Raw genomic sequence first — 23120 nt, 5'->3', positions numbered from 1 at the left:
GACTCTCCAGCTACGTAACGCATTTCTTTTTTTAAGAAGGACACATCCTATTACATGTATATGTGTATAATATATCTCTAGGTTATTCATAGTATACATATTATATTAGAATTATATCCTATTAAAAATATATGTACATGTTTGAATACTTATGTAGAAATATACCTTCACACAATATAATTATAAATTAACTAGGAAGTTCAAAAGAGAATAGAAAGTGTCTAAGAAAATGAATGTGTAAGATTTTAGAGATTCTTTCAAATAATCATTACATCAGTGTATCTAACACATCATTTTCCTGTTTTAAACAGTATCTAGGGTAATTTTGGCTCTGAATTTTTATGAGGTTGATGCAAACAGACCTTTGAGCAATTATGCAAATGTCTTTGTGAGAGTGTCAATAATTTTCTGGTTACAGTTCTAGATTTTTCTAGCATCTTCTCACATAGAGTCCAATTCAGTTTTGCAGTCACTACAGGGCAACTTAAGACAAAATGCGTAAAATACATAAGGTCTTCTGACCCAGGAGAGCAGCAGTACAGATTTTCTGAGTTAAAGGTATCTGGTCAACTTTATTTTGTTCATGACAAAGAACGTGACCGGAAAGCAGGCGTTTCTTATTGCTCTCAGGGAAATTAAAGTTGGCTTGATAGATTGAGCATGTCATCACTTTGCAATAATCTATATTCGAAGTGCAGAGCCTAACTGCCACAGCACATGGAGGCCTTCCAAAGCCATTCACACCTTCCTCTGATATAGGGGACTCAGATCCTGTTTTTGCAGAGCCTGGGAGCCAGTTGTCTACAGCTGAAGAAAGATCGAGAGGAAAATGTTATTTCATGAGATCACCTGAAATTCAAAATTCATTGTGCATAAATAAAGTTATTTGGAACACAGCCACCTTCATTTGCATATACATTATCATCTATGGCTGCTTTTGCATTACATAGCAAAATTGAGTAGTTGTAGACAGAGACCAATGCCTCTCAGTCTTTATATTTGCCAACCCCGGCTACAGAGAGTAGAAAATCAATACTCACTTTCCCAGCCATATTTGTCAGGGAAGGGGGAAACAAGGGACCTGGTTCTGGCCAAGAAAACATCAAAGCTTGCAAGAGAGATTGTGGGGAAGATAGTGTAGGTCCTAATAAAAAGAAGAGAGTTGACTCCTCTCCTTCCTCCTGCCTCAAACACAGATGTGATGTCCGGAGCTGTGGTGACATTTCTGTCACCAGGATGAAACAAGCATGAGGTTGACTGCATTTCTATCGGATATATCACTTGTTTGGTCAAAGACCTAATGCTTTCTTGGGTCTCTGGAGTTGGAATTGATTTGATGCGGTCTACAGTTTTTTTCTAACTGTAAGTCTCAACAATGGTCACTGGGGAAAGAATAACTTAGACAGATGCTTCCCATAAGAAACTTTCCTGTTTCTTTAGGAATTTGATTGTGGTCATGTAATCTAGCCTCCAATTGAGGGGAGTTCAACTTTAGCTCAAGTTGTATCTGCCAAGGTACTTGGAGTGGGAAGAATATAAAAAGTTTAAGAACCTGTGTTCCAAGGTTAAATGTGCTCATTTAACTGTGGCAAAGATGTAAAAACATCAGTGACTTAGTTCTTACTACTCAGTGGATCTTCTGTAAAGGAGCAAAATTTTATTATTGTAAGTGAATATTCAGCTGGAATTTGATATTCTTTTTTTGGAATTTGATATTCTTTTTTTGGAATTTGATATTCTTATATTCAATTCTCTTTTTTATTGTTTCATAAGTGACAATTTATATTATGAAAACTCTAGCAGAGTTATTCCACCTATAGTCCCGTTGGGAGCATGCTATAAATAAACAAGGTTTATATGAAATATATTTATTTAAGATAGGAGTTCCCATCATGGCTCAGTGAAAATGAATCTGACTAGCATCCACAAGGACTCAGGTTCAATCCCCAGCCTCACTCAGTGGGTTAGGGATCCGGCATTGCCATGAGCTGTGGTGTAGGTCACAGACCGTGGCTTAGATCTGAGGTTGCTGTGGCTGTGGTGAAGGCCAGAAGCTACAGCTCAGATTTATATATTTAACAAGTACAAGGCAGAACAAAACAAAATAAAGAATTCATAGAGCAAATGCTGTGTAAAGATTAGGGCATTTTCTAATACTACAGACCTCTCAGTAGCTCTTGGGTTTCAAAAGTCCCAGGGTCTGGGTACTCGAGAAGCTGAAGCTCAGAAAAGATTGTCACAGTCACAGAATAACTCTTTCCCAGAACCCAGACTCTTAGGGAATAGTCACTGTTGTTAGTTTTGAGGCCGCCTGGATAAAAGAGGACATAAAGAGGAACTCAGGACAATATACACAGCAACTTTGGAGTTGCCTGGTGACCTAGTGGTTAAGGATCTGGCCTTGTCACTGCTGTGGTGTGGGTTCAACCCCAGGCCTGGGAACTTCTGCACACCAGGCAAAAAAACAAAGGTATATCAACCTTCCAGAGCCTTAAGTTCCTCCTTCATAGTGAACTCCCAGCAGCTGGGACATTTCAGAGGGCTGTAGGTTATACAGTTAAACTGGAATTATTCATTTTCCAAAGACTGCTTTAAAAGCTGCTCTCTGGGAATTCCCAGTGTGATGCAATGGGATCTGTGGCATCTCTGGAGCTCTTGGACACAGCTTCAATCCCAGCCCAGCACAGTGGGTTTAGGATCTGGTGTTGCCGAAGCTGTGGCCTAGGTTGCAATTGCGGCTCGGATCTGGTCCCTGGACTGGGAACTCCATATTCTGTGGGGCAACCGAAAAAGAAAAAAAAAAAAAAAAAGGAGTTCATTGTGGCTCAGTGGGTTAAGAACCTGACTAGTATCTATGAGGATTTGGGTTTGATTCCTGGCCTTGCTCAGTGGGTTAAGGATCCAGCATTGCCATGAGCTGTGGCTAGGATCCCACGTTGCTGTGCCTGTGGTGTAGGCTGGTAGCAGCAGCTCTGATTCAACCTCTAGCTTGGGAACTTCCACATGCCACAGGTGCAACCCTAAAAAAAAAAAAAAAAAAAAAAAAAAAAAAAAGAAGAAGAAAAGAAAAAGCTGCTCTCTGGAACATTAAAAAATACACGCACAAATAAACAAACAAAAACAAAGCCAAAAACAAACAAAACAAAAATGCTTCCTGCCACCCCTTCTACAGGTAGAGGTAGCCTCTAGCTCTGCCTTTCCATCTAGGGTGGCCAGTTGTCTCACTTTGCTTAAGACTGAGGGGTTCCTGGGACGGGAACTTTCACTGCTAAAACCAGGAAAGTCTTGGGCAAGCTGTGACAAGCTGGCCACCCTATCCTGACACCTCTGTCTGAGCGTCCCCTTTGTGCTCATCTAGCACTTCCTCAGCCTTGCAAGCCCAAGTTGATTCCATTTCCTCGCTGACTCCTCCCAGATCCTTTAGCCAGAATGCCTCTCTCTGCACAGCCAAAGCTCTGCTCTTATGACATCTGCTTCCCTCTCTCTCCTATGAAATACTTTCCAATTACAGCCCCAGTGAGGGCAGAACACACTTCTTGTGCCTTGGTTCTTTTCCCTGAGTCAGTGCTTGATCAAAATTGTCTAACTGCTTGGGAAAATGTTCAGAATTGGGCCCTAAGCATCTTCCTCCACACTGCACGTCAACTTCTTGCATTTACTGGCAGAAATGCACCTTGCAGCCTGGGCCTTCGCGCTTCCACCAGAATCTTTGAATTGCTGGGAGATGTAGGAAATTCCAATTGACTCTAGTAACCACAAACAAAGCTGAAAGCAATTCTTTAGTGGATTCTTGCCAAATAATTCTGGCAGAGAATAACCCTGATGGAACTCAGTGAATTAGCAGAAAACACATTACATACCCCAGATAGAGGATCAGACTGAATTTACTACCTCCCTCTGTTTCACAAAAACTAGAGCCCAGAGCAAAGAGAAATCACAGACAGGATGGAAGAAAAAATTTCTCTTTTGAAATAATAGCCCTGGGGCAGCTTCTAAGCCTATCAAGATGTGGAAAGGAAAATATTATCTGCAATAAAGTCAGGTCAAGAGGATGGAGTAACAGCTTCAGAGCAATTAGAAAGTTCAATATCAATAGTTCCTTATGAAAAGAGATCTCTGTGGCCACAAATGACCGCTCGGGCACATTTGCTTTTGCCAAGGCTCTGTCATCGAAACATCTACACTCAGTGACTATAGCCAAATTATCCTGATGGTTTGTTTCACAGAACTCTCAGCAATAAATATAAATATATCATTCTAATGGTCACATTGCCAATGCATATTTAAACATCATCTTATCACTCTGTTATCACTTGACTGCTTGATCTTTGGGCTAGTTGCTAATATCATCTGTCAAGTTGGCATGTTATTAGAGGACAAATGGGCTTTCAGGGTCTCCCATATTTTCAGATAAGATTTTCAGCTGTCTAGATGTCTAGGTGAGGCAGGAATCACTCCTTCACATTACCAGGAAGGAGCTGAGGAGAGGACAGATCTTCCTTCAGTGGGGCACCACTTCTTTCGTTATTTTTTTGGCTACACCTGTGGCATAAGAAGTCCCCAGGCCAGGGATCAAATCTGAGTCACAGCTTTGGCAATGCTGGATCCTTAACCCACTGCACCACAGCAGGAACTCCAGTGGGGCACCATTTCTTTCTTTCTCTCTCTCTTTTTTTTTTGGTCTTTTTAGAGCCCACACCCGCAATATATGGATGTTCCCAGGCTAGGGGTTTAATCGGAGCTGTAGCTGCTGGTCTACGCCACAGCCACATTAACGCCAGATCCAAGCTGCGTCTGTGACCTGCACCACAGCTCAGGGCAAGGCTGGATCCTTAACCCACTGAGCAAGGCCAGGGATCAAACCCACATCCTCATGGATACGAGTTGGGTTCATTTCTGCTGTGTCACAATGGGAACTCCAGGAGCACCATTTCTGAGATAAGATTTCACTCTAGCAGCACTGGATGTGTTCTTGTCACCTGTCACTAACATGAAAATCCTCCAGGACAAGGACACACCATGGAAAATATGAACAGTCCTTTCGTGTAAAATGTCCATGTAGCCCCCTGGCTTCCTTATTAACTACTCCCTACTTTCACGGTCCTTGACCTGACCTCTGACAGAAAGTAAGTTTCTTGGTTGCTTCTTGGAATTCAACTTGCCCCCTCACTTCCTCTTTTCTTTTTCCTAAATTATGGACAAAGTAGAAGCCAAAGTTTTTTTATTTTTCTTTTTTTTGTGTGTCGTGCCCACAGGATGTGGCAGTTCCCAAGCCAGTGACTGAACATGCGCCACAGGAGCAACCCAAGCTGCTGCAGTGACAATGCCAGATCCTTAACCTGCTGAACCACGGGGGAACTCCTAAAAGCCAACGTTTTGACAAAACCTGAACAACAAAAGAAGACAGGAAAGGGGAGCCATGTGGGTGGTATGTGATCAAGATTGTCCCTCATTCCAAGGGCCACCCCTCCCTCTGCAGTACTTTTCTTTTTGTTTTTTTAGGGCAGCACCTACTGCCTATGGAAGTTCCTGGGCCAGCAGTCGAATCGGAGCTGCGGCCGCCAGCCTAAACCACAGCCACAGCAATGCAGGATCCAAGCCGCATCTGTGACCTACACCACAGCTCATGGCAACACTGGATCCTTAACCCAATGAACAAGGCCAGGGATGGAACCCTCATCCTCATGGATTCATTACCACTGAGCCACAGTGGGAACTCCCAAGCCCCAGTTCTTTTGGGACAAAAATAGTACCAATCCATAGGGCTATTTTAAGAGCTAAATGCCATGATGTACACAAAGTACGTAGCCCTGAATCTGGCACACTGGAGGTGGTCAATAAATATTGATTATCATTATATGACATATTTACTAGTCTTTAGCTACAGTATAAACAAAGTGCTGGGAAAAAATTAAGTCAAATGGTATTTTACACAATAAAACAGTGTGGTAGTTCTCTTGTGGCACAGCAGGTTAAGGATCCAGTGTTGTCACTGCAGGGGCTTAGGTCACTGTGGTGGCATGGATTTGATCCCTGGCCCAGGAGTTTCTGCATGCCATGGGCGTGGCCAAAAAACCCAAAAACTTCCCCCCAAATCAGCATGTTCTTTATCCAATGAAACACTAAAAGAGTACTGAAAACACCTATTTTGATAATGAACCCAGAAACACCAATGGGTTTCAAAAATCAAGGCATGAACTGTCATCCAAAGTGCTGGCATCAAAGGGAGGCAATTTCATCTTTGACACATAAAAAAGGGAGATTTAGTTTTTAACTTCTTCCTTTATTTTGGCAAGTGTCTGAGTGACTTGAGTTTATAAAATACCTTTTGATTTGATTTGATTTGATTTGATTTGATTTGATTTGATTTTTGTGGTCTTTTCTAGGTCCACACCTGTGGCATATGGAGGTTCCCAGGCCAGGGGTCTAATCGGAGCTGTAGCTGCCAGCCTACACCACAGCAATGCAGGATCCAAGCGGCACCTGTGACCTTCACCACAGCTCACGGCAACGCTGGATCCTTAACCCACTGAGCGAGGCCAGGGATCGAACCCACAACTTCACAGTTCATAGTCGGATTCATTACCCACTGAACCACGATGGGAACTCCACAACATTTTTATTGAGATATAATTCACATACCATAAAACTCACCCTAAATGTAGAGTTTGGGGGTTTTTCAAATATTCAGAGAGTTGTACTATAGTCACCACAATCCAATTTTACTTTTATTTTTTTAGGGCCACATCCACATGGCATGTGGAGATTCCCAGGCTAGGAGTTGAATCAGAGCAGCAGCTGCTGGCCTACACCACAGCCACAGCAATGCTGGACCCGAGCCGCCACTGTGACCTACACCACAGCTCAGGGCAATGCCGATCCTTAACCCACTGAGCGAGGGCAGGGATCACACCTGCCACCGCATCGTTCCTAGACGGATTTGTTAACCGCTGAGCCACCATAAGAACTTCCGCCACAAGCCAATTTAAGAACATAGGCCTCATCACAAAAGAAACCCCGTACCCACTAGCAGGGATTCCCTTGGTGAGGAATCTGGAGATTTTTTTGATCAGTGTTTGAATATTCCTGGATTTGAGAGGTTTCACACCAACTCCAACCACATGCGATGACAGCAACTTCCTGACTTCTTGCCTCTTCCTGTCCTCTGTCCTTGCTTCACCCTGCACACCTACACTTTCCTGTCAGCCCTGCCCCTGCTTTCTGCTCTTTTACCCCATCAAGTGAATTTAAAGGTTTGACCCTTCAGTATGAGAATCGGCGATGCTCACGGTTTGGCTGCAATTCTCTTGTTTGTATTGACCCCCAAGTCCAAGTTAATTCAGCCTTGTCAAGGTATCGGAAAAGGAAAATCATTTGATCCAGGGTGAAATATCACACCCACGCATTGATAACTTGGGCGCAGAACACATTTATTGGTCAAAACTTTACAAACCGAGAGCTTTCAAAAAGTGCACAGCCACACATACAATATAGAAAACAGAAAACTTCACCACCATCTCCTACAAAGAGGTTAACAAGTATCAAACGGTTATTCCTTAGTTTTGAATACTATAAAGGAGGCAGGCTCTTGGAGAATTTTCTATTTTTACTTAGAGATGTAAGTTATTTCCTTAGAAAAATACCAAGAAAGTCAGATAATCATTTGAACTCACTGCATGTCTTGGAGGAACACGAGTGAGGAGGGTACAGGAAAAGGAAAAGTCACCAGATAAATCTCCAGCCAGATGTCATTACCATGGCAGAAAAAGCCAGGCAGTGACCATAGAGACAGAGCCAGAAGAAATCTTGGAGACGGTTCACTCCTAACTCTATTTACGTAGGAAGCCCCTGGGTCCAGGTCACTGGGCCAGTTAGGGCAAGTCCAGAGGCTGAAGGATGATTTGAACACAGAAGCCTGAGAAGTAGAAAAGGCTGGAGTTTTCTCTGGTCGTGTCAACCCATAAAAGAGGGTTTAAAATCCAACCAGAGGAGTTCCTGTCATGGTTCAGCAGTAATGAACCCATCCATGAGGATGTAGGTTCGATCCCTGGTCTCCTTCAGTGGGTTAAGGATCCAGCTTCACCATGAGCTGTAGTATGTTGCAGATGCGACTTGGATCCAGCATTGCTGTGGCTGTGGTGTAGGCAGGCAGCTGCAGCTCCAATTAGATCCCTAGCCTGGGAATTTCCATATGCTACATGTGTGACCCTAAAAAGACCAACAACAACAACAAAAAAAGAAGAAATCCTACCAGGCTCCAAGTTGGTCTGCAAATGGAATAGGAAAGAAACACACACTCCTTGGGAATACAACAAAAGGAAGATTTATCTTTATTCTCAAGAGAGCCTAAGATCATTCTTAACCAGAATCTAAGAGCTATTTTAAAAAATTTTTTAAAGCAGCTATGACAATGCAACTAAATAAGGCTGGATCCAGAATGTCTCTGGACTTGGGGCTGTCCATAGGTGACAGAAGCTCTGCTTGCACCTTTGTATGAGTAGTGGGGTTACTTTGGTGACATTAATGATAGCAACACAGCTGAGAGGAAAGACTCTGGCAAGGTCTGTCACTCTCCCTAGGCAGGAGGCACCTTGCCCTACCCTGCTGCTCTGATATATAAGGCTTCAGTGGCTAAGCGTGTTGTTGGAATCTTGGACTTTGCCCAGGCTGTATCCCCAAAATAGCTCTTGCATAAGGGAAAATCAACAATGCCGTGTACTGATCTCAAGAAAGAAAAATAGCCTCAATCTCAATAATACAGAGTTTGCTGCCTTACGTGTTGTTTTTTATTGTACTCTGTTTTTGATACTTTCGCTTTATAGGAGGATTGTTGGTTGATTAATCAACAGTCATGGGAGAGCAGGACCTCCTGTTTAATCTATAACACGAAGTTAGTTCCAATCCATATTAAACCTCACTGGGGTTCAACCGCTTCATCAGCAGAAGGAATAACTGACAGGCTATGACATCCCTTCCGACTCTCAAATTTGGCTTCCATGGCACCGTCCATCAAACTGCCAGGTTAGTGCCACAAGCATTCATGGAGAGGCATGAAAGTCTATCCTCTCGGGGCCAGGATCAAAACTCACACAAGACAGCGATTCTGCCAGGAGGAACTCACCATCCCATGACTGATCTATGGATTGAGATCAACTTTCTTCTTATATAAGATAGTAAGGCACCAAGCTGAAGGTGTTTGGGAAGGAGCCATTAAAATAACTAAAATATAAGGCATTAGAGAAATCCCTTTGTTTCAAGCATCAAGAACTGCTGCTGTGTTTGCTACCCTAGACAAACCAGAGTAACTAGCTGGTTGTTTTGAAGGTGCCTGGTTTTTCTCCTCTAAAAAGATACTCAAATTCTATTTGAAGGAACTCTCCCAGCCCCACAAATAGATATTTTATCACTTAGTTTTAAAAACAAATGTGAGAACGAGCAACCTTGGGCTGTTGGCAAAAACCAACCAAATGACAAAGCCCATCAATACTGTCTCTTATTTTAGAGGAAAAGAAGACAGAGGTTAACACACCCCACACTTATTTTCGTATTTATCACAAACTTGGTGATCTGCACCAGTGAGGTAGTTTGGAATCAAGGTAAAGTTATGGAAATAAGGACAATGAATCCAGACTCCACTTCCTGAGCTTCCCAGGACAGAAGTGTAACTTGAGGAAAGTAGGGGTTTTACACATAACCCGACACTCACAATAAAGTCACAGATGTCCCTGAAGTAGACAGACTTTGATTGTTTTCACGGTCATGGTGAAGAGTTTGTATAAATCACAAAACATCCCTCATCCTGGTTCCCCGTGGGTCAGAGCGAAACTGGCTGGCTTTCCCAAGCACCAAAGCTGCAGCTTTCTTGTGAGTGTAATAGACCTGGCAGGGTAGAGACAACTTCAAGATTTCTAGCTGCAAGACAAAGGAAATGACTCAGCCTGCACCCAGTGTGCAAAGGAAACACAGGAGAAAGAAATGTCCAAATCCGACAGCATAAATGCACAATTTCTCTCCCGGCCCAGCTTCTCTCCCGGTGTTCTGAGGTTATTTTTGTTGTTGTTTTGGTGTCATTGTTTTACTGTTTAAATTTTATATGCAATTACAGATTAGAAGAGAACCTTTAAAATGGAGAGCTCCATCAAAATATACTACTAAATGCAATTCATGACTCACGTTTATGTTGCAGCAAAAATTCAGAACATTCGTTTGCAACCTGTAGGACTATATGGAACTGATGCTTTGAGTTTATGAAAGGACTTCTAGGGAGTTCCCATCATGGCTCAGTGGTTAACAAATCCAACTAGGAACCATGAGCTTGAGGGTTCAATCCCTGGCCTCGCTCAGTGGGTTAAGGATCTGGCATTGCCATGAGCTGTGGTGTAGGTTGCAGATGCGGTTCAGATCCCAAGTTGCTGTGGCTCTGGCGAAGGCCAGCAGCTGTAGCTCTGATTAGACCCCTAGCCTGGGAACCACCATATGCCTCGGGTGCAGCCCTAGAAGATACAAAAAAAAGAAAAAAATGTATGAAAGGACTTCTTGGCCTGGCTGGATTTAGACCTTTGGAGACCCTAAGAAAGGAAGAGGTAAACTCCCTAATACGTACTTAAAAATAAGATTTTGTGCAGGCCAAGAATTAAAGTTGCTGATGTCTAGATTTTGTAATGGCAAAATTCTAGATAAATTCATCAGAGCAGAACTTTTCGCATTTTTCAGTGCCTCTGCTTTACCCTATATGGGCTTTCACTGTTTTCTAGGTGATGCAGTGGAAGTTAGTGGTCAGTCAGGCCCTGACACTACTGAGTGTGAGATTAAAAGTCATACCTTTGCGAAACTGCGAAAAGACTGTGTCATGAGATTTTCATAAACTGCTCCAAAGGAATGAAAATCATGGGTTTTATAATTATATAAAGGCCTTTAGTTGCTGTGGTTATCTGGGCCACAGAGTCTTCTGAAATACTGTCTTGTGACCAGCTAGGGTATAATTTTATGTAAGTGGAGCTTCTTTTACATTTGTTTGGTATTGAGTAATACCCCAAAGGACTTATAGTCAAATTAGCCACATCTACCAAAATGTGTCCTATTTCCTGCTTTGACCAAAAAAAAAAAATTTTTTTTGTCTTTTTAAGGCCATGGGTCAATGGACTCCTGGACTGCTCTACAACATGAAGCCAGAGGGATGCTGGCCAAAAAGTCCTATATGGAACAATTGAGAAGGTTCACTTTTTTGTGTGTGAAATCCTTTTCTACTCAAGACATTACCCAGCATGAGTCTGTTTTACTGTTGCTAAACCCTATTTGGGCTCTAGCCCATGGCTTGATGTTTTAAAAATCAGGGGCTTTAACACATATTACCAATAAGTTATAACAACTCAAGGTAGTTGCCCCCAGATATGGAGAATGGAGGAGATGATTGGGAAACTAGACATTCTCTTACTTATTGAATAATTAATTACCTAAGGCTTAGAGACTGAGTCTCAGCAACCTCCTTCTGACTTGCTCCTGAGAAACTAACCTGCGGCATTGTCAAGTACTGGCATGGGACCATCAGCCCTAGCAAGTTATCTCCTCAAAATGGGTCTTTTCCTAGAATTGGTGGCATCCTATAGCATAGCTTTAAAGACACATCACCTCCTGGCAAAGCTTATGTGTTCACCTAGGAATACATTCATGAAACAAGGACTTATTTCATGTCTACCAAGCGTCACGAGCTGACCCAGGCCCTGGGGGACATCAGGGAACAGAAGGGAAGACTCACGCTCTCTTGGACCTAACGTTCTGGTTCCCAGGAGAATCATGTAACCTGTGTCAGCCATGAACCAGTCACATCTCACTAGAGCGGGCACTTTCTCTCAGAGCTCACCTTACCGGAAGAGGCCTTAAGGGAAGAAAATTAAAACCATTTCTATTACCGTGAAAATCTTTTGGAATTTCAAGTCTTAAACATGTCAAAAGCATGTCCTCCAAGAGACCTCTTTGCCTGTAGTAAGTGAATGTATTTCTAAGAAAATGACAAGGATGAGTATTTCTAAATATGATTAGAAGAGAGAAGACATAGTCCTCTCCACATGGGTTTCCATACGGTAGATTCAGTCCATTTCCAAAATGGCAAAAAAAAAAAACCTCTGTAATATTGTGTAAAAATGCATTGGTTGATATGACCTAAAGGACCAAATGAACTAAGTCTTAAAGTCATATTACTGGCTAACGAGTGGTCTGTTCAAGCAGGAAAAAAAAAAAAATGCCTCTAGCTCTACATGGCAAATTATTTTACATACTGTTTCGTAAATGTTCCAGCTGTGCTAAACAACAGCTGTTGTACTCAGCAAAACCACATTAAATTATTGTGATATTTAGTAAAAGAGTCTAATTCTTTTTTGAAGCTGCCATTTTTTTAAAGCACATGTATAATTATAAACCTTTTCTTAACTTGTAAAACAAGTTTTATCTTCCTCCAGAAAGAAGACTTTTGAAAAGGCTGCAATCATCTCCAACTTTACCATACAGTCGCCCACCGGATTTTTAGTTACCACAGACAAAAACCAACATCTGTCACCATACAAAATATCTCTCAGTTACAAATCTGATTGCACAGTCAAAGAAAAAAGTAACTTATTTAAATTATTTGTTCTTGCAAAGCGATGTTCTCTAGCCCTCTTGTATGCGTCTAAGAGAAGAGTTATCTAAAAATGAGAGTTTCATGCTCTGGAATACCGTATTTCCCTTTGTGCGCCTCAAATAATTTCCTTAGCTCCTCCATGTAGGTCTGATGCAACTCTTCAATCTGCTCTGAGGTTGGGTGCAGGGTCTGAGGAACAGGGATGGGGCGGCCCACTGCAAAAAACAGAGAATACATCATGCAGAAGAAACCAAAGCCACTCCACCACAGACTCCTGTCTCTAATGGACAGCCCTAGAAAGATCGGCCCAATCAGAATACGTCAGGCCTGCCAGCACCCCTCCTTTTTCATTTTACTGGCTGCCTGCAGTGGTCACACCACCCCTTTTGATAACAAATAAAGAGCGTTCCTTCTCAGCAGACGCTGGATTGTCAGGACCTTGGTGGTTTTGACTTTGAGTCAAATGAACTACTGTGCTGACTGCAGCTGTACGAGGACAGAGCTGTGTGTGTGCACGTCACCAGCTCACTCCCTCGGGTACAGCTGACAGCCAGACCACAGTGCCCTATTATCCCTACCCGGGAAATCTTGAATCATGAGATCCTGGCTCTTTGTAATGTCATCCTAAAAAAATGAAAAGAATATGTATCTTCACTGCTAAGCGTCTGTACCAGAAAACACACTTAATTCATAAGGATGCCACTGTTTGGAACAGTGGAAAACAAAAGCAACCAAAAGTTTCAATAGAAAGATTATTAAGTGAACCACAGACCATTCATTCAATAGAATCCTTGGCAACAAATTTTTTTTTAAATAATATTTTTCAACTATGTATGGTGACATATAAAATAGACTTAAGGTGGTGATCATTTTACCATATGTACAAATATCAACTCAACACTTGAAACTAAGCTGCTATATGCGACTATATCTCAGCTGAAAAAATGAAATAATCATGTGTACACATACACAGATGGCTAAAATGTAGCAGGTAGAGGGAAAGTTGTAAAATAATATAGTACGATTCTATTTATTTAAAAAAATTCCAGAAGTTCCTGTCGTGGCACAGTGGTTGACGAATCTGACTAGGAACCATGAGGTTGCAGGTTCGATCCCTGGCCTCGATCAGTGGATTAAGGATCTGGCGTTGCCCTGAGCTGTGGTGTAGGTCGCTGACGCAGCTCAGATCCCGAGTTGCTGTGGCTCTGGCGTAGGCCGGCGGCTACAGCTCCGATTCAACCCCTAGCCTGGGAACCTCCATATGGCAAGGGAGCAGCTCAAGAAAAGGGCAAAACGACAAAAAAAAAAAAAAAATTCCATTTCTAGGTGCATTAGAAACTTTTAGTGTAGCAAGAAAGTCTGCCAAGAAAGACTGATAACCATTACCTGTTACCTGGAGGGAGGGAGGGAGAAAGAGATGGGGGAGCTTACATTTTATCTGCATTGTATGAATTTTCTATAAGAGAAGGCATTGGTGTTACCCGTATAATTAACAATGAAGCAATTTTTTGTTGTTGTTGTTGTTGTTGTTTTGTTGTTGTTGCTATTTCTTGGGCCGCTCCCGCGGCATATGGAGGTTCCCAGGCTAGGGGTTGAATCGGAGCTGTAGCCGCCGGCCTACGCCAGAGCCACAGCAACACGGGATCCGAGCCGCGTCTGCAACCTACACCACAGCTCACGGCAACGCCGGATCGTTAACCCACTGAGCAAGGGCAGGGACCGAACCCGCAACCTCATGGTTCCTAGTCGGATTCTTTAACCACTGCGCCACGACGGGAACTCCTGAAGCAATTTTTTAAAACCTAGAAACTTCTACGTCTTTTAAGGCATTTGTATAATAAATAACTTTTAGCTCACTCGTCTCAGATTTTAATAAAAGACTAGATACAGTGGCTCCAGCATCTGCTCTCCTGGGTCCTCTGTGCTACTCACTGCGCCCTCTGCTGGGCTGATGCTGATACTGACGCCAAGAGTTGAACATGTACCTGATGTTCAATGACCCCTGGGCAGAAAAATGCTTCTTATTACCTTTGATTAGCGTGGGCGTGAGGTCAAATGGGGCTGCAGGTAACAGAACAGTGCTCCTAGGGTTTCCACTGGCTACCCGGGGACTCCCCCTGCTACATCCAAGGCCCAGTCCATGCCAATAACAAAAGGTGGTTACTTAAGAGGAAACCAGAGGAAGAAGGAAGTGATAAATAACACAGTAAAAGGAAGTGTGACAACAGTATGGGAAGTGAGGGAGCACAGAGAAGGGCGTGATATACACACATAAAACACACACACATATCATAAGGTGTTCTATATATGTGTTCTAACTACACAAAGTTATACATGATCTAGGATATACATCTCCTCATCGCAACGTTAATAGTCTCAAATTCCTAACTTTTTAACCAGATTTAGCCTCAAGAAGCTTATGTGCAGTTCTCCTTGATAGCCTGGATGTCAAACTTAGATATAGTAGACATGCGTCCTTTGTAATTCAACATAACCATCTTGCTTTCAGTTGTGGTTGAAATACAGGCTAAGAGAGGCTGATGTGACGGGGGCTGCTGTTGCACAAGAAGCACGGGGCTGGAACTGACCAGATCCAGCGCTAACTCACCAGCAGGTACCCCAAGCTAGGAACTACCTTCCTCTCTGGCCTTAATTTTCACCTGTACAGGATAACAGCATAACTGATCCTGAAGCTTCCTTCTAGCTCTGAACTTCATCATTTTTTGAGGGGAAAACAAACAAACAAACAGCAATTTATATGCAATTAAGAAAGCTACCTGCAGACCTACTAACAAGTTCATGGCTTTATAGAAATAGCTTCTGTTTTCTTCGTGAAATCTTCCCAAGGAGAGGTCAGGCACAACTATTCCTGGTGGAAGCTGGGACTTACAAAGAGATAACAGCAGTCTAAGAAGATGAAGCATGTTGTTCCTGGCTTACCTCAGTTAGGATTTGTGAAGTCTGGATTTTTTGTTTTAATGGCCACACCTGCGCCATGTGGAAGTTCCCTGGCCAGGGACTGGATCCAAGCCACAGCTGTGACCTACTCCATACCTGCAGCAGCACAGGATCCTTTAACCCACTGTGCAGGGCCAGGGATCAAATCTGTGCCTCCACAGCTGCCTGAGCTGCTACAGTTGGATTCTTAAGCCAGTGCCACAGCAGGAACTCCAATTCTGAATTGTTAATTGAGTCTTATTTCCTATGAGCTCTCCTCCAGTTAATTTCAATCCTGTTGCTTTCCTAGTGATGGTTTTATTATATTTCAGAGAGTTCTTCTAGAGAGCTCAAACATACTTATATGTATTGAATTTATCACCATAAGACTTTTCCCTTTAAACTGTGAGAAAGACACAGTCATACTTGTCTTGTTTCTAAAATACATGCACATAGGAGTTCCCGTCATGGCTCAGTGGTTAATGAATCTGACTAGGAACCATGAGGTTGCGGGTTCGATCCTTGGCCTTGCTCAGTGGGTTAAGGATCCAGCGTTGCCGTGAGCTGTGGTGTAGGTCGAAGATGCAGCTCAGATCTTGTGTTGCTCTGGCTCTGGCGTAGGCCGTCGGCTATAGCTCCGATTCAACCCCTAGCCTGGGAACCTCCATATGCTGTGGGAGCGGCCCAAGAAAATGGCAAAAAGACAAAAAATAAGAATAAAAATAAATAAAAAATAAAATACATGCACACACACACACACACACACACGGAGGAAATTAAAGATTCCATCACTCCTGCCCTCATTAATAAGTGAACCCCAAACTGGACTTCCCATTGTAGTGCAACAAACCCAACTAGTATCCATGAGGTGTGGGAATCCCTGGCCTTGCTCAGTGGGTTAAGCATCCAGCCTTGCCATGAGCTGTGGTGTAGGTCGAAGATGCTGCTGGAACTCCACGTTGCTGTGGCATAGACCAGCAGCTGCAGCTCCAACTCAAAAACAAGCCCGGGAACTTCCATGTGCCACGGGTACAGCCCTAAAAAGACGAAAATAAAATAAAATAAATGAACCCCCAACTGGATTAGAGATTAAGAAACCTTTCTCAATTACCTTTTAGGGATAAAGACAGAGGTAACAAAACAAAAACTTGCAAATCTGCCAAGAGTCCCAAGTCCTAGAAGATCAGGATTCCTTCTCTCTGCGACACGATTTTTAACTACTCAGAAGAAGAAAGTTGTTTTCAACCTAAGACTAAGTCACAAACTGCAGCATGACTGCTTTTTACAACACAAAGGAAAAAAAACAGCTGCATCGGGCTGCTCTTGGAGGTAGAACTCCTTGCCTTGGAAAAATCAGCTAATATCCACTTGCGGTTAGAGTTGGGAATCTCAGCTCTTGTTTATGTTTCAGTGCTTTTTATAGCTGGCATGCTCCTTTGTTCCTTTCTCTAATTCCATCCAGCAATTCAAAATGAATGATGTCACTATCGCCTTACACAACAGTCTTGCTCTATTTTGCTGTGCTGTGCTGTATTTACCTATGATGAAGAATGAGCAGCTTTGGGAACTATTGTATTTCCAGCTGGAGAAGAGCTTGGAGATGGGCATTACTCTCTTCTTGTGGAGGCAAGGAGTAGATCTTTCACAATAAGTCTTTGTTCTAGCTTTCTGTAATCATGAAAAGTCTGCATAGTTCTCTAACGATCTCACACAGAACTTACTTTTTCTCTACATCCTGCATGGCTGTACACTAGAGATACCAGGCAGAGAGCTGGGCAGAGGGGCGTGGCGAAGGGTCAAGACCTGGGTTCAAGGGCAACCTCTGGCTTATGGTGGAGTCTCAGAAGATGCCCAATGTAAGCATGCCCAAATGTAAGCATGTGTGTATAGATACGTGTGTGTATGTCTGCATGTATGTGTTCACGCGCGCGTGTGTGCACACACACACTCTCATGAATATTTACTGAGCACTTAATAACCACATTTAATGTGGTGTTATACCAGACACCACACTAAAATCCCCTTAATATTATTATCCCCTTTTATCCCTACTTTACAAATAAAATTTAAACTAGGTTCCCCTTCCTTCCTTTCTATTCCAGAAAATCCCTTAGCCTGCTTTTCCCCCACCAGGAATAGGATGATTTGAAACAAAATGGACTACTTTTGTCCTCAAGTGGTTCCAAACCGGTTTTATTTAAAGAAGTACATTCCCTTCTCTAACTTTTTGATCAAAAAAAAAATTTTTTTTTTCAGTAATTCCCATTGCGGCTCAGCAGGTTATGAACCTGACTGGTATCCATGAGGATGTGCGTTCGATCCCTGACTTGGCTCAGTGGGTTAAGGATCCTGTGTTGCCACAAGCTGTGGTGGAGGTCACAGATGTGGCTCGGTACCCATGTTGCTGTGCTGTCGCGTAGGCTGGCAGCTGCAGCTCCAGTGTGATCCCTAGCTTAGGGACTTCCATACGCTGCAGCGGCAGAACTAAGAAAAAAAAAATTCAAACCTACAGAAAAAATAATGCAATCGGTACTTGTATGCCCTTCCCCTACACTCACCAATTTTAAATATTTTGCACACAAATGCACACATACAACATGTATATGGCTAATACACATTAGTATTATTTTTATTTATTGCCTTTTTAGAGCTGCACCTGTGGCACATGGAAACTCCCAGGCTAGGGGTAGAATTGGAGGTACAGCTCCAGGCCTATGCCACAGCCACAGCCACATGGGATCCGAGCCATGTCTACAACCTACACCACAGCTCAACAGCAATGCCAGATCCCCGACCCACTCACCGAATGAGGCCAGGGATTGAACCCGCATCCTCAGGGACACTAGTCAGATTCATTTCCGCTGTACCACAACAGGAACTCTGTATTATTTTTATAGAACCATTTGAAAGCAGACATCATTGATTTGATCATGTTCTCATCCCTAAATATTTTAGCATGTATACCCAAGAACAAAAACCCTGTCCTACATAACACACCATCACAGTCACTTCCAAGGAGTTTAACCTCCATGCAACATTATTTTGTACTTCATCTACCTTCAACTTAATCAGCTGTCTCAATAATATCCTTTATAGCTGTTTCCTCCCAATCCACCACAGTTGTTTTTTTAATTTAATTTTTTTGGTCTTTTTAAGGCTGCACCCACAGCACACGGAGTTTCCCAGGCTAGGGGTCCAGTTGGAGCTGGAGCCGCTGGGCTATGCCACAGCCACAGCAACACGGGATCCAAGCCCCATCTGCAACCTACACCACAGCTCGCAGCAATGGCGTATCCTTAACCCACTGAGCAAGACCCACATCCTTATGGATACTAGTTTGGGTTCATTAACTGGTAACTACGATGGGAACTTCTTAAAAATGAAAAATAATTTTTAAAAATTTTTATGGCCCCAGACATGGCATATGGAAGTTCCTAGGCCAGAGATCAAATCCAAGCTGCAGCTGCAACCTACATGACAGCTGCAGCAAGCCAGATCCTTAGCCACTGTGCTGGGCCAGGGATTGAACCTGCGCTTCTGCAGTGACCCAAGCCTCTTCAGTCAAATTCTTAATCCAAGGCACCACAGCAGAAACTCCAAGTATTCTCTCCTTTTGGTCTTTGACAACATTGATTTTTCTGAAGAATCCAGACCACGAGTTTTCTACAATGTCACTCAACCAGAATCTGTCTGATTATTTCCTCATGGTTTGATTCAGATTAACATTTTGGCAAGAATGTTTACAAAGAGAAATTGAAACACTATTGGATATCCCTTAACAACCTGCTCAGGAAGCATTCTACTCTGTTTACCAACCCTCACTCGCCTAGCACCTGGGAGGTACAGACAGCTTTCCCATGTATCGTGTCATCTAAGCCCCAAGGTCACCCTGAAAAGATGGGACAGTTTGAACAGTCTCCTCTTGAAGCTGTAAAATCTGAGGCTCAGAGAAGATAAATGAAGCATTCAAAATCACCCCAAAGCCACACCACTTCCTTCTGTATATTTGGCTAGTATGTAATAAACATCTTCTTAATGTCAGTATTGATTTCTGTGCACAGCTGATACATGAGTGTTAGTGGCAGCCGTCATGTCAGGTGTTATAGGGATTGTTTGCATTTTTTCAGTGTCGCCATAAGAATAAAAATGAAATAAACACTTCTGTCACATCCATAATCCATATTGTGACTATTCACAATAGCTAAGACATGGAAGCATCCTAAATCTGTCGACAGATGAATGAATTAAGATGTGGTACATATACTCAATGGAATACTACTCAGCCATAAAAAAGAACAAAGTAATGCCATTTGTAGCAACATGGATGCAACTAGAGATTCTCATACTAAGTGAAGTAAGTCAGAAAGAGAAAGATAAATACCATACGATATCATTTATATGTGGAATCTAAAATACAGCACAAATGAGCATAGCTCCGGTGGCATAATTGGTTAGTGTGCAGTATTTACAAAATATGGCACAAATGAGACTATCTATAAAACAGAAACAGACTCACAGACATAGAAAGCAGACTTGTGGTTGCCAAGGGGTGTGGGGAGGGAGTGGGATGGACTGGGAGTTTGGGGTTGGTCGATGCAAACTATTATACATAGGATGGATAAGCAATGAGGTCCTGCTGTATAGCCCAGGGAACTATATCCAGGCGGTTGGAATTGATCATGATGGAAGACAAAATTGGATTCTATCTTTAGTTCTATAACAATATTTTTAAAAGTAATCAATTCCCATTCAAGTGGAAAATACAGTCATTTCATAAATAAAAGGCATGCTGTATGTGAAGCTCAAATAACATCTATAGGACTACAGGAAGTCCTTACTCAAAGCTACTTTAGTAACAATAAACATTGCTCAAAATAAGGTAATCCTTTACTCAATTTAACAAGCCTCTAGTCTCTGCTGTACATACCAACAGTATGGATGGGTTTCCTATAGGGCATCAGGCCAAAATTGTATTGAAAAATTCCTCTGGCATGGAACAGTGGCAAAGCAAACCCCATGATCTTCTGTAGTTTCTCCTGCACAGTTCGAAGCCAGGAGCCTTCAGGGTTGCTAATTTGTTTAAACAGCTCATTTTCACCAAAAGAAAACACGGGCACCAAATAAGCACTGCAAATGATAAGAGGGAAGAATGAGAATTTTGTTCTTGTTTTTGTTTTTGTCTTTTTGCCTTTTCTGGGGCTGCACCCTCAGCATATGGAGTTCCCAGGCTAGGGGTCTAATCGGAGCTGTAGCCACCAGCCTACGCCAGAGCCACAGCAACACCAGATCCAAGTGAGCACCACAGCTCACGGCAACACTGAATCCTTAACCCACTGAGCAAGGCCAGGGATTGAACCCGCAACCTCATGGTTCCTAGTCGGATTTGTTAACCACTGAGCCACAACAGGAACTCCCAAGAATGAGAATTTTCAATGAAAAGGATTTAAATATTCCATTCAGCCCAGCTGACTTTCCCAACAGATTCCTAACAATTTTTTAATGTTCCCAAGCCCCCCATATCACTAAGTTCATGTTCCATACATGGAAACTGACTTACACCTGAAGTACTTCAGTCTTAGCAATTTGTGGAATTTTATTCTATAGAAAAATCAAGATTCCAGGAAGCTTCTGTTTTATCTCTGGCTTTGGTCATGGTTCACTGGTTCATTTGGCTGGAAATTTACACTGAGTATATAAAATTTTGCCTTTTTTGTTTTGTCTTGGTTTTTTTCTTTTTAGGGCCACACCCATAGCGCATGGAAGCTCCCAGGCTAGGGGATGAATCAGAGCTGCAGCTGCCAGCCTACACCACAGCCATAGCAATGCAGGATCCGAGCCGCGTCTGCAACCTACACCACAGCTCACTGCAGTACAGGATCTCTGACCCACTGAACAAGGCAGGGATTGAACAGGCATCCTCATAGATCCTAGTCGGTTCATTACTGCTGAGCCACAATAGGAACTCCTTGTCTTGCTTTTAAAGACAAGTTGAATAGCTAGATCCCATGACATTGAACTAGGTTAGTGGGAAGGTTGGACTCCATTCCCCATAAATATTCATATCTATTTTCTTTGGAAAGCCAATTAGGATGTCTGTCTTTACATGCCAGAAAAATTACTTTACTTCTTTGTGTTCATGTAATAATGTGTTAACTTCCCTGACCCAGTTCCCTGAAGTGAAAAGCCACTTACCCATGGGTCAAGGCCATTTTCACAAATCCCTTCCGCTGGCGGATGAACAGAGTGAACTTTCCGGGATGGGCATCCAGGGATTCTTCTGCCCCCCAAGCACGATGACGGAAATGTTCCCACCTCCTTCTTTCGTAGCACATGGGACACACTTTTCTTAGAAACTGAGACTGGCCCTCGGTGAATAAAACAGAAGACGTTAACTAATGACCCTTTAAAAATTTACCATAATATTCTATGGCACCAGCAAATATTTAACAAAATGTCCTATGCTGCTTATATTTGGAGCATTTTGCAGGTTTATCATTTTTTCACAGCCAAATCTTTGGTAATCGATTCTATTAATAAGATCTAACATTTTGGCAGGTGATGGGTTAGGTCTTTAAAATATCACTTGATCATTTCTAGTCTACTACTTGTTTGGGTAGGTTGTGTACTGCTCAATTCTATAGACTCCATTCACATTGTATTATGGGTAAAAAGTGCCCCCAGAGTTGTTCAGTGCACAACCTGCACAGCTGTATGTGGGGGTCTTGATCATACCCGGGCAGATCCTTGCTCAGAACCCAAAAGTATATCCTCCAAGAGGTGGCACTGGATCTTCTGAACACACAATGGCTAGTTTTCAAATAGCCTATATAGATTCTTATTTCCCAAATGTGGATTTATAATGCAAATGGTTTCAAAAATGTAGACATTGGGAGTTCCCGTCGTGGCGCAGTGGTTAACGAATCCGACTAGAACATGAGGTTGCGGTTCGTGCCTGCCCTTGCTCAGTGTTAACAATCCGGCGTTCCGTGATGTGGTGTAGGTTGCAGACCGGCTCGGATCCGCGTTGCGGGTTGGCGTGCCGTGCTCAGTCTATTCAACCCTGCCTGGAACTCCATATGCCGTGGGAGCGGCCAGAAATGCAACAACAAAAAAGACAAAAGACAAAAAAAAAAAATGTAGACATTGGCATACCTACCCATTGCCGATCTGTGCACAGTTCCATGTCTACTTGACTGGTAATTTTATTAAGACATAGTACATAATGTCAGTCTTTGTATCAGACTTTCCCATGTAAAAATAACTAAAGACTCCTTTTCAGATTTTAATTTTACTCTGTACCCTTGAAGAAAAATACTATGAACTCCTGAAGGAAAAGTATAAAGATGGAAACAAACCATGTACAATCTATATTTCAGAGATAACTGCTTTCTAATGTTTTATTACTTTCTTCCTTTCTTGATTTTATCCATTTTTTTAGTCATTAAGGAAGGTGTTAGCTTTATCAAGACATAGCACCTCATCTCTCAAAGGAAATTACTGGAGGGACATAAAATTAGGACAAGATTCTGAATGATCAGCCACTCTCTTAAGAGAAGATGCAGGAGAT

The 23120-nt window shown here is 42.6% G+C and overlaps 1 protein-coding gene and 1 pseudogene across 2 annotated transcripts in view; both read right to left on the bottom strand.

Moving 5' to 3' along the window:
• The window catches only part of MOGAT1 (monoacylglycerol O-acyltransferase 1), a 39477-nt gene continuing 23770 nt past the window's right edge, over positions 7414 to 23120 (bottom strand). Inside the window, 5 exon segments of the mRNA XM_003133676.4 lie at positions 7414 to 12831; positions 20481 to 20680; positions 21746 to 21833; positions 21836 to 21880; positions 21883 to 21918. Of these exon segments, the coding sequence (XP_003133724.2) occupies positions 12677 to 12831; positions 20481 to 20680; positions 21746 to 21833; positions 21836 to 21880; positions 21883 to 21918 (524 nt within the window). The 3' untranslated portion in view covers positions 7414 to 12676.
• The window catches only part of LOC100523928, a 42658-nt pseudogene continuing 26953 nt past the window's right edge, over positions 7416 to 23120 (bottom strand). The window contains exons 4-6 of the transcript XR_002339292.1: positions 21746 to 21918; positions 20481 to 20680; positions 7416 to 12831 (exon numbers count right to left, since the gene is read on the bottom strand). The product of XR_002339292.1 is annotated as a glycerol kinase pseudogene (transcript). The remainder of the gene's footprint in view (positions 12832 to 20480; positions 20681 to 21745; positions 21919 to 23120) is intronic.

The sequence above is a fragment of the Sus scrofa genome, chromosome 15, assembly GCF_000003025.6.
Source record: "Sus scrofa isolate TJ Tabasco breed Duroc chromosome 15, Sscrofa11.1, whole genome shotgun sequence".
NCBI lineage: Eukaryota > Metazoa > Chordata > Mammalia > Artiodactyla > Suidae > Sus > Sus scrofa.
The sequence above is the reverse complement of the archived record's forward strand: the minus strand, read 5'-3'. Positions and strand labels throughout refer to the sequence as shown.